Consider the following 12586-nt stretch of genomic DNA (forward strand, 5'->3'; position numbering starts at 1 on the left):
CTGACTCAACTGTGCGCGTTAAAATACGGTTCCAGCCATAAAACCCATTGCGTTGCGTTATGTACTGTGAGGTCATCATCAGTGAGTCCCGGTCGTCCAATCGTTGGCCTGTTCTGTGTGACTCACCACGGGAGAGGGAGGCAGGGGCAGGCGCAGAACCGTGACGATCCAAAACACTTAGGACACTGTGCACAGTGAACAATATGTTCTCAAAACGTACGCTTTACGAGTCCGGTACAGCAGTGTTTTCTGAGCACGTAGGATTGAGGTCAAATCCTCAAACCAAATTCACTTGTGGCTCTGCTGGAATGGTATCAAAGTGAACTGAATGGGGATTCAAAGTGTGTGTGTGTGTGTGTGTGTGTGTGTGTGTGTGTGTGTGTGTGTGTGTGTGTGTGTGTGTGCGTGTGTAAACTGCATTGCTCTTGCCCCAACTAATTTTCAACAAATGGGGAGATGCCGAAACCCATACAAAAATACACACAAACACACACAGACACACAAACACACACAAACACACACACACACATAAACATACCCACACATAATGCTACAGATGCATGCTCTCTATCACACACCCTCAGACACACACACATACACACACACACACACACACACACACACACACACACACACACACACACACACACACACACACACACACACACACACACACACACACGCACGCACACACGCGCGCGCAGCATTCTTATTTTGCTCTAAACAGAAGTGCAGGGGGCGTGCGGTGCGTTACTATAATTAGCACCGCTGGAATCTCAGTCATGACGCTAACGTAGCACTAAGCCTCTGGACGGAGACGCCAGGATATACGTGTGATGTCACCCTCTGATGTCACCGCCCCACTGCTGATGTCACCAGGCCTACTTTGGGGGCATACCTTTTTTTCATGAAGGCGTATCACGATTCATGTGTCCATGTTGCATAATAATGAAACACACACACACACACACTATTGAAAGCTATCGTTTTTGTCTTTCAATAGAAAGACACACATCAATTCAACATTTTCCATTCATGTGGAAACTGGCGACCTCTGAGCTTGTACACGTCAGGGACATGCTTATGTGTCGGTATGACGTTGGCTCATTCTCTGCATTATGTTTGATCCTTTCCACTCTCCGTACATACCTACATGTCCCCTCACGGATGAGTCACATGGCATTTGTATAAGCACATCCACATACATTTAAAATTGATTGATCCTTGTGTGTGTTTGTGTGTGTAAATGTGTGTGTGATTGTGTGTGTGTAATTGTGTAAATGTGCGTGTGATTGTGTGTGTGTAATTGTGTAAATGTGTGTGTGTGTGTGTGTGTGTGTGTGTCTGTGTGTGTTGGGGGGGCAGTGTGTATTTGTGTGTATGTGTGTGTGTGTGTGTGTGTGTGTGTGTGTGTGTGTGTTTGGGGGTGGAGTGTGTTTGTGTGTTTGTGTGTGGACTGTGTCTGTGTGTATTTGTGTGTGTGCTTGAACAGCGAGGGGGAGACACCAAGAGAGAGAGAGGGAGAGAGGGAGGACGATCAATAAGTGTGTTTACTCATTAAGTCGATGTGAGATCATTGTGTGTGTGCTTCTGTGTTTTGGTGCGATTGTGTATGTGTACAACGTCTGTGTTTTAGTGCATCACTGCAGCTTTGTGTGTCTCTGTGAGCATGTGTCTGTGGAGGTACATGTTGCATGTGCATGTGTGTGTTTGTGTGGATGCTAATTTTGTGTTTGTCTATGCATATGTGTGCTCGTGTGTGTGTGTGTTTGTGTCTGCATGCATGGTGAGCTCCCCTGGTACTGTTCAATGGGCCTCTATTACTCTGCCACAGCTAATGAAACCATACGTCAGCCACGCACACACACGACCACATGCATACGCACACACTGCACTGCAGCATAGCCAACCAACCGTTGAGTTAGAGGAAGTCGAGGAAATTAAGGAGAGATCGCTCTGCGACCAACAGGCGCTGTTAGCTATGACGCTATAGGAGAATATGTTGTATTGGTTAGCCGTTTTTTTGCTAATTTTTGCTAATGATGTCTGGTAGCCTGTAAGCTACTGAGCTACTGTTGACTGGTGATGGTGAGCCGCTATAGGATAACTGATGGGATGTTTCAAAGTATGTTAGCTGTGAAGCTATATGAGGATATGTTATGTTAAGGTTAGCTGATTTTGGCTAATGGACATTATGTCTGTAAGCCTGTTATCTACAAAGTTATAGCAGGATGTGATGTGATGGTTAGTGGCTGCCAGGTAACTGGTTGGATGTTTGGTAGCTTGTAAGTTATGAAGCTATAGGATATAATGACTTGAAGCAAAGCCACTATCTGCTGACTGACGTGAAACTGCCTGTTTTCTGTTTTTGCTTGTTAGTTAAGAAGCTATAGGAGGATAAGAACCGCGGAAGGTAAGCTAATGTGTGTTAGCTTCTCAGCTGTGAAGGTTAAGCTAACTGAATGTTTGTTAAGTTTGTAGTGATGAAGCTAAAGGAGGTTACGATGTGCAAGTTAGCTGCTAACGGCTGACCGATGTGATATTTGTGCAATGGCCTGCTGTACTGGCTAGCTCACAGGTTTCATATTGGCTCCAAGTGTTATTGGCGATTGGAAGGGAGATATAATATTTAAAGCAGAATTATTTGTCAAACAAAGCACAACAATCAGCATTTAATCAAAGTAGAATAGCCATTGGTCATTAGAAGGTTAGCCAAATCCTCCAGGAGTAGGCCACAGGGAGAAGTATTTCTATCTGGCTTCACACATACCGTTCCATGACTCCCTGGAAGTGTTCACAATCCCAACTGTCCTGAACTTGAGACAAATGTGTTGAGACAACAGGAAATGTTCCTCTTTTGCATGGAAAATGTATCTCCTTTACAGATTTTTTAGGCTGTTGTTGTATTGCTGTCCTCAAAATAATTCAGTTACACCGGAATACAGGCCTGATCCTTCCAATGTCCCCATGTCCCGCAATTCTGTATTTTTGTTATGGTGTCATGGCACATTTAATTATACGATTTTGTTAATGATAATTGTTAATGATTGCAAACCCCTAATTCCAGTGGAGTGCATCTCAAAAAAGTGGACCCCACTCAACTCACATTTATTCAACACCCCTCACACACGCTCATCTCTAGAGCTGTAATAGTCCTTGTCACCGCGTCTTTCTCCTATTTCTCGGTACATCTCTCTCTCTTTATCTCTTTCTTCTGGCGATGATGTCATTAGTGGAGGGGTACACCACATCGTCGCTGCGTCGGTTTCGAAGCAACAACCAAAAAGTGTTTGATTCCTAACTCTCTGCCGATTACTCAGTGTGTTTATGTAGTGAGGAAAGACTCCAGAGAGAGAATGAGATACAGACCGAGGTAAAGCGCCAGAGAAAGAGACGTGGAGGGTGAGGGAGAGAGAGTAGGGAGGGAGAGAGGGGTTTGCCTGGGGGTAGGGGTACTGCAGAGAGAAGTGGGTGTCTGCTGTATTCTCTCTTTTCCCCTTCGTCTCCTCTTTATTTACATCCCTCTTTTATTTTCCACTCACATTCTATGTTCTCTTCACCCATTCTCTCTCTCTTCCTCTTATCTTTGTCTCCCTCCTACCACACGACTCCGCAACCATGATGAGACAGATCTCTCTCTCCGTGAACTTGGTCCAATCATTATTTTTCATTCAGTATGAGTGGAAGGAAATGTTCTTGTTTCTGATTAGCTGCTTGTGTGTTGGGACAGCCTGTACACCGGCCAGTTGTGACACACCAGCCTCTCCCTCTCTTCAGCCCATTCAACAAGCTGTTGCCCTCCTAACGTTTCCTGGAGGGAGGGATCCTTCCCCTGGGCTCGTTCCCTCAGGTTTACCCTCCCTCGCCCTGTTGAGGGCTGAGGATTAGGGGGGCGTCGTCTAATGTGGAGCCCGGAAAGCCCTTTGAGATTGTAGCTGTGATTCCGATAGATAACACAAAAATGGACTTGACTTAACCGTGCAGTCTACAGTGTGTGAGAGTATACCTTACAGTGGCTCTCACTTAAAGGAAGGGGTGTTTTCTTTACTGATCCATCAACCTGAGCTCTATGTATGTGTGGTTGTGTGTGTGTGTGTGTGTGTGTGTGTGTGTGTGTGTGTGTGTGTGTGTGTGTGTGTGTGTGTGTGTGTGCGCATTTGGCTTATAGGACATGATGCATTTTGCTTACACTGGGAAAACCGTGTCCATGTTTGTGTGTGTGTGTGTGTGTGTGTGTGGGGGGGGGGGGGGGAGTTGGCGTATGACATCAAGGTAATTTGTCCTGACAACACATGTCAATGGAGCCAAAGAGGGTTAATATAAAGAGGTGAGAGTGAAGAGGAGGAGGAGGAGGAGGGTGAGGTTGGGGAGAAAGGAGAGGAGGAGGAGCGGAGAGAGGATGAAGAGAGAGAGAAGGAGGGAGAAAGAAACAGGGTGATGGAGGACGAGGAAGATAAGGAAGAGGAGAAGGACGACGGGGGAGAGGAGGAAGAGGGGGAGGTGGTGGGGACAGAGAAGGAGTAAGGATAGGTGAAATGATGAAGGAGAGAAAACAAGAAAGAAGAGAGGAGGAGAAGGAGGATAAGAAAGGGATGGTGTGAGGGGGGAAGGGGAGGTTGAGAGAAGAGGGCGCAAGGGGGGGGAGAGGAGGAGGAAAATGAGGAGGATGAGGAACAGGGAAGCAGTGAGGTAGAGAGGAAGTGGAGAGGCGAGGGAGAGTGGGGGAGGGGAGGAGAGGGGAGAGCAGTGGGTGAGGAAGTTTGGCGCAGTGCCAACCCTGAGGTCATCTTAATATTTGATCAAGCTTCTCTGAGCGGAACCCTCACGCTGCACCTCGATGCCCGGGAGAGGGGGATGAGCGGGGAGCAGAGGAGAAGGGAGGGAATGGTTCAAAAAAAGAGCCAGAAAGAGTTGAAGGGGAAGCCAGAGGAAACGGAGACATAGTCAATATGCTGGATCTTTATCTCTCTTTCTTTGTTTCTCGCTTCTTCTTCTTCTCTCTTCATCAACGTTGTAATCATTGGGAAACCCGGACTGTACCAGTGTGTGCGTGCGTGCGTGTGTGTATGTGTGTTTGAGAGAGAGAGAGAGCTAGAGGGTGAGATAGAGGGGAAGAAAGGTGGATAGAGATAGAGGGAGGAAGACAGTGAGACAGATAGAGAGAGCGAGAGATAGATACAAGGAGAGCGCTAAAGAGAGGGACATGGAGAGATAGAGATGGAGAAAGAGGGACATATAGATAGAGAGAGAGAGATAGGGAGACTGAGAGATAGAGAGAAGGAAATAGAAAGAGAGATGGAGAAAGAGAGAGATAGTGGGAAAGAGATAAAGAGAGGGAGATGGACAGATAGATAAAAGGAGAGAGATAGATAGAGAGAGAGAGTAGCTGAAGGACAGCAATAAGTCTAATGGGGGGGACAGGTGGGGGGGCTTTGCATGGGGATGCAGAGATCCTCGAAAGGAGAGAGGGGGGGGGCGACTGATGAGAGAGTGGAGAGAAGTGAAAGAGGAGGATGACAGAGATGTAAAAGAGAGAGAGGGGAATGAAGGAGATATAAAAGAGAGAGAGGAGGAGGAATGAGATGTAAAAGAGAGAGGGAGAAAGAGAGAGAGAAAGAGAGGGGGGGGTGAATGAGATGTAAAAGAGAGAGGGGGGGGTGAGGGAGACGTAAAAGAGAGAGAGAGAGAGAGAGAGAGAAAGAGAGAGAGAGGGGGAAGAGCTACAATGAGGTGAATAATCTGCATTCTGTCCTTTGCCGCCACAAGCCTCTGTCTACCGCTTGATATCCACGCAGCACGCCATGTCACAACATCCACTTGTAATTACTTTCCTCTTCTGCCTGCTATATATAGAGGGTCCCCCCCTACCCCCCGCACACCTCTTGAGCTGAGGGATGTCTCATTGTTTTACCTCCAACCATAAACCTACCACATGGCAGACTGATGAAGACTGTCACTCACAAATCCATCAGCTGACGAGCTCTGCTCTGACAAGGTTATTATTATTAATGTGGAAACTCAACGTCGGCGCAATGGTTTTTTTACACTAATTAAAAAGACCAAGACAATGTCCTGCTGGAACCTCACAACTAATGCCCTATTGCGTGTGTGTGTGTGTGTGTGTGTGTGTGTGTGTGTGTGTGTGTGTGTGTGTGCGTGCGTATGTGTGTGTGTGTGTGTGTGTGTGCATATGTGTGTGTGTGTGTGTGTGTGTGTGTGTGTGTGTTGTCTGTGTTATCCAGGTGCGGTCCGGGCTTCCAGCATCTTCCCCATCCTGAGTGTGATCCTCCTCTTCATGGGGGGTCTGTGCATCGCCGGCAGCGAGTTCTACAAGTCACGCCACAACATCATCCTCAGTGCCGGGATCCTGTTCGTCTCCGCAGGTACCTGGAGAGAGGGAGGGAGGCAGGGAGGGAAGGAGAGAGAGGGAGGGAGGGAGGGAGTGAAGGAGGGAGGTAGAGAGAGAGAGGCAGAGAGAGAGAGGGGAGTAGAGAGGGAGAGCGGCAGAGAGGGAGGGAGGGAAAGAGAGATGGTGGTAGAGAGGGAGGGAGAGGGAGAGAGAGGGAGGGAGGGAAGGAGGGAGGGAAGGAGGGAGGGAGAGAGATAGGGAGGGATGGAGAGAGGAGGGGGGAGGGAGAGTGGAGAGTTTTTGCAGGAAAATATGAACCTTCTATAAAAACAGCAAACAAGACATATTATCGTCATTTTTGAAACTATTTTTTTCTGTCCACAACCTCTCACTTGGCTTTTTAATTTTTTTTTCGATTCATGCCGAACCATCAGAGCCTGACTTTTCTGCCAATTATTTTTTAACAGAAATACCCCAATTCATTAACACACATAAACAAAACATCTATAAAGTTCTGATTCTTGACAAAAACAATATCATCCCCATAGGAGAACAGCTTAAAATCGCAGACCAATTCCAGGTACGTTTATTCTCAGTTTATGCAGAAGAGGCTCTCTAGATATATGTGACCAACATGCCTAAGAGGCAGCAGCCCTGCCTAACCCCCCTCTCTAAAGAATGCACTTAAACCGCAGTGTCTTTAAGGCCCGGAAATACTAAAATGAAAATGTAAAAATATTGTTATTGAAATATTGTGTTCACACAGACAAAATGGAAGTTTGCAACTACCTCTCAGTACTGCATTGGGCTTTGATCTCCTTGGTATGTTATAAATGATCATAAGCCGAACTAGTGAAACCTTTCCCATGCTTCCTCCAATACACCGCTGCCTGCAATCGGTCAGCAATACCATGTGAATGGTTGTGTCTCATCTGACTCACATCATTAAGACCCATGCATCGCAGTGACGATATCTGCCATGTTGAAATTGCTGTGTTCGACAGAAGCTTGACAGCCTATGAAAATGCTCTCTTCTCTTTTGTGTGAAGTATATCAGGGCCTTTAGTCGACTCTTTATGTCCACTTTCTAGGAGGAGGAGGGTGACGGGTACCGAGAGGAGGAGAGGGAGAGAGGCTGAGGAGGAGGGAGATGTGGGAGATGAGTACGGAGTGAGAATGGGTGGTTAGAGAGAAGCTGCGAGAGAGGAAGAGAAGGAGTATAAGGAGAGAGGAGGAGGGAAGAGAGGGTGATGTGCGAGAGGTGAGAGAAAAAAGAGAGGAGGGGGGAGAGAATAAGAGGAGGGGGATGATGGAGAGAAGACAAGGAAGTGGAAGAGGATGGGGAGAGAGGAGGAGGAGGAAGGAGGGAGGACGGTGGGTGAGGACGTAATCCCCCCCATTAAAGGTTTGAGCCAGCTTTCCTTTCAAGCTTCACTCTTGTAGAGCACAAGTCAAAGCAGGCTGCGTGCTGGAGCACATAAACCCCCACTGCTGACAGGGAGTGAATGAGTGAGATGATTATCTCATCTTGCTAAGGGCCTTTATTTTTCTACATTTAATACAATCAAATAGAATATTAACGATACATTCTTAAAAACATAGTACAAGAGGACGATCAGCGAAGCCAACGTGATTTAACTTTTAAAAAGACTCAAATGGTGCGTAACCATTTGAACCATAAATGCATTGAAGCCTAAAGCTACAGACTGAAAATTTAAAAAAAGCCGTAAATTATCTCTGAAGTTGCCCTTTCTAAATATTTGGTGAGTTATTTGACTGTTATATGCGTGTTTAATGCATTACAACTAGGCAGCATGTAGTTTTTATGATTGCGGTCTAATTTTCCGGCAGCAGTATAATAAACTCACTGTAGTACCTAACATTTCGTTTGCTACTTCTTGTACGCGTTTACTCTACATTCCCCAGAGCACCACATTCACATTTTTCAATTTCAATTTATTTAAAAAGAACACATCTTTCACACAGCTCTTGCTATGAGTGTCTATTTAAATGTTCATTCATATCAAAAATAAGTTGAAAAAAATGAAAGAAAAGTGAAAAAGGAATGAGAATACATCGACTAGATTACCTAGCCATAAAAAAGGGTTTAAAATTAATCTTTTTAAGTCCATTAACGTCTTTCTCAGTAAATCCTCGAGACCTGAATTTTCTGCTTTAAAGAATGCACAAATAAATTTATATCTGGGAAGACGTTCTTCACTTCATCTGCTTAGACCTTTTGTTTCTTTGAAAAATGTTCTCACTTTCACTAAAATAATATAAAACCATTCACGTCATCTTCTATTTCATAAGAACTGATTGTGAGTATGAGTCAATCATCACTAACAATGTCTTCCTCTGATAAGAAAGCCTAAAGGTTAGACTCTTGTACAATTCATACTGTCTTGTACCATTCGCTAATCCTCTTCATCTAGAAATCTCTCAATATGGTTCTAAATGCTCATAATTTTGCTGTTGCTCTATATCATTTATTCTTAGAATCTGGAAACTGCCACACTCCCATGGACAATATTGTTTCTAAAACAATACAGCATGTTTTGAGAGAGCCACACCCTTGAAAACAACTTTAATGTTCAAATCATCTTAGCTCACTTTTCCAAGTCTGCCTTTATTAGAAACAAGGGCCCATTAGAAATAATGCCCTATGTTGGTTGATAAATGAAATAAATTAACAATTGGATTTTTCATCTAAGACATGCTAACAACCTCTGACGATGGTGAACCTCACTCTCCAGCGACACATTAAAGGGTAGGTAGGGTAGGGTAGGCAAGTTTTAGAGAACAGCCAGAGTAAGCTAGAGATTGAAAATATCTAACCGACAAAATTCCTGCATTCCTCCCTCCAATGCCACTCCCCCAAAACATGATGCTAGCTCCATGGCTTTAACAGTAGGTCTGCCAAGCCTTGTGTCATGGAGAACTAGTATACCTCTGTATTACTAGTACAATACAGAGGAAACATTTTAAAATAGTTACTCTGAGAAGAGTTCATTCTGGTTAAACCACGTAGTAACAGTGTAAAATCGGTGAACCTGAGGTAAATCTTGAGTGTGAACGCTGTGGGCCAATGGGTCTTAGTGAGGGAACTCCTTCCGGGCTTTCATTTGGTTTCCATGGATACTATCTCCTTGTGTGGGCAGTGATTTCTATATCAGGCCTAAGCCCTTGGTATGTGTACAAGGTAGAGGTTTCAAGGAACCCCAAGTCTGTTCTAGGTGACCTTTCAAGCATCCTCTGGTTTCACCAAACCATGACCATATAATGTTATGCTCAACAACTAGATGGGGTTTAATGGCCCAGCAAATGGGTTTTATATAACCTACATGAGTTACCAGGCTTTGTGAGGGCATTATACGGCATACCAGTGATAGCAGATGGGACAATGTATTCCACACTTGTGGAAGACACCAGTCATTGATGGGTGGGTAGGAAGACAGACAGATAAACCATCCAATCATTTCATTTGGGCTGAATGACATGATTGGATTGGTTTATTACTGGCCCGCGGCAGCCACAGATACCAGTTTTTTTTTGTGTCAGAGCATTTGATTTATTGATTGCTGTTGGGATGTAAAGTGAATTGCCACAAATATGAAAATAAATGCTTCTAAAATAATTTGCCTAAATAATTTGCCTACCCTAACAGCCAGCATGACACATATGCCAGCATGTAAATCTCTCGTAACCCCTACCACCACCTCTGGTGTCAGGCTGCTAGCCAAAAGTACCAACAGGCTTCAAACGCTGGCCTCGCGTGGTGGTGTAGACATGTAAAGACCTTGAAAGTGGAGGGTTTTGAATACACTATGATGTATGAATGTCACCTGAAATGCTCATGCGATCCTAACTCAATCAGTTCTAAAAATTGTGTTCTGTCAGCTGTGTACTTTGATAGCTTTATAAGTGTTAATCATAGCTTTGTGGAAAGGTGTGAAAGGCTGATTTATTTGGACAAGATTCCAAGTTCTCTGTGGTTTTGGCAACTTTACACTCTGTTACTCGCAAAAGCAACTTCACCCACCTGTTGTCTACTGATTTTGATATGTTGCTTACATGATAAACTGTACTAATTGGTATCCTGTTTGTTGTAAAAAGTGTATGGCTTTATGGAAATGCTGTAAATTGCACTTTCCATTGCTGCTGCAGTATTCCATCATACACATAGATGGAAGAAAACCAGAAGAAAACCAGTGAAGCATTTTTGCCATTTCAAAGAGAAAGAGAGGGGGAGAGAGAGACGGGGAGGGGGGAGGGGGGGGGGGAAGATTGCGACATGGCTGGAGAGACAGAAGGGGTGAGTCGGAAAGAGAGAGGGGTGAGGTTTTTGACAAGTTTTTGACAAACTGTTTCCACTGTCACCATAGGAAACACACGCACGTGACATGCTTGTAGGTCGTAATGATGTCATGTATAGATGAGAAAGATGTAAACACAGCTGTGTCATATGACACACCCCTCTTCACATCATGTGTAGAGGGGCGCCGTCTGATCTAGCTGAAAGAGAGATTGGGGGAGGAGAGAGAGAGGGAGGGGGAGAGAGAAGGAGATAGGTAGGTAAGGGAGAGAGGGGGCAAAAGAGAGTCTATGTACAGACCATGACATGTGTATTGATCCACACAGTGATCTATTGTTATTAGTTTGAAGGCCAATAACTGAATTGTGATTGGCTATGAAAGCACCCTGTACACATAAGAATGTAGCTGCTGTTAAATTAGAAGAGATTATAATACCAAAGAGATGTTGTTTTCAAACAGCAATCCTTTAAAAGCTAGTTAGCGGGCAGCTTATGTTAATGTGTTCATTTGAAAGTGCCTAACTCTTCAACTGTACGTGTGTGTGCATGTGTCTGTGTGCGTGTGTATGTGTGGTTCTAGGCCAGTCCAAAATGTTGTGCCAGATAACTAGTTTCCCTTCAGTGTCATAAAGTACAGGGTGCAGATCTCTCTCTCTCTCTCTCTCTCTCTCTCTCTCTCTCTCTCTCTCTCTCTCTCTCTCTCTCTCTCTCTCTCTCTCTCTCTCTCTCTCTCTCTCTCTCTCTCTCTCTCTCTCTCTCTTTTCCTTTCTTTGTCTCTCGTCCTGTTGCTAGGCGGTCGGGAGACCGGTGGGATTACACTCTAAAAATAAGGTGTCCCTGATACTCTTCTGATCTGACCCAATAAGACCCACACACACACACTCACACACCAAAATGCAGACACATACACACACGCGCACACACACACACACACACACACACACACACACACACACACACACACACACATACACACACACACACACACACCCTTTGCCCTGTCTGTCTTTCTGGAACACAGTGTTCTGACATTATCGACATCTGTCTGTCTCTTCCCTGTCTCACTCTCTCTGTCTTTGTTTCTGTCTCCTTCTGTCTTTATGTAAATATCCCTATTTATCTCGCTGTCTATCTGCATCTGTCTATAAATCTCCATTCTAACTCTGCCCATCCATCTCCCTTTGTTTCTATGGAAGTCTTCCTGTCGACCTGTCTGTCTTATCTTTCGTCTTATTGTGTTTCAGTTGTCTGTCTGTGTGTTTAACTGTACTGTTTAATAGTTTAGTTTAGTTCACACCTGCCTGTCTCACTGCTTAGAGGCCTGTCCCCTACGGTTTCTGTGTCAATTTGCTCTCTCTCTCTATCTTTCTCTGTATCTCTCTGTCTCTCTCCCTCTGTCTCTGAATCATTCTTCATGACAGTAAAATAAACTTGAGAGAGAGAGAGAGAGAGAGAGAGAGAGAGAAAGGGAAACTAGAGAGAGAGAGAGAGAGATAGTGGAAGACAGAGAGGTGGAGAGACAGAGTAGAAGAGAGAGAGCAATGGAGGTTAAGAGTGGGAGAGAGAGATGGAGAGTGAAAGAGAGACGGAGAGGAAGAGTGGGAGAGATTGTGAGTGATAGAGAGATGTGAGTTGGGCACTAGAAAGAGAGGGAGGTAGAGAAAGAGTGGGAGAGAGAGGGATTGGGAGAAAGAGAGATGGAGAGTGGGAGCGATGGAGAGAGAGAGAGAAGGAGTGGGAGAGAGTGAGCTGGGGAGTGGGAGGGAGAGAGATGGAGAGTGAACCTGAATGAGGATTTGAAACATTCACAGAACACCACAGAGTCAATCTGTCCCAGTTATCATCTTCCATTGAGAGAGAAATGGAGAGAGAGGGGAAGGGATGGGGCGAAGAGGGAGAAGGCAGAGATTCAAGTTGGAATG

General features: G+C 45.0%; 1 protein-coding gene across 1 annotated transcript in view; it reads left to right on the top strand.

Annotated features, from left to right (window-relative positions):
• The window catches only part of cacng2b (calcium channel, voltage-dependent, gamma subunit 2b), a gene marked incomplete at its 3' end in the record, with an annotated part of 39905 nt that overhangs the window by 26231 nt on the left and 1088 nt on the right, over positions 1-12586 (top strand). The window contains exon 3 of the mRNA XM_084465074.1: positions 6243-6383. Coding sequence (XP_084321200.1) covers positions 6243-6383 — 141 coding nt within the window. The remainder of the gene's footprint in view (positions 1-6242; positions 6384-12586) is intronic.

This window comes from Micromesistius poutassou (genome assembly GCF_964030765.1).
Source record: "Micromesistius poutassou genome assembly, chromosome: 3".
In the NCBI taxonomy this organism is placed as follows: domain Eukaryota; kingdom Metazoa; phylum Chordata; class Actinopteri; order Gadiformes; family Gadidae; genus Micromesistius; species Micromesistius poutassou.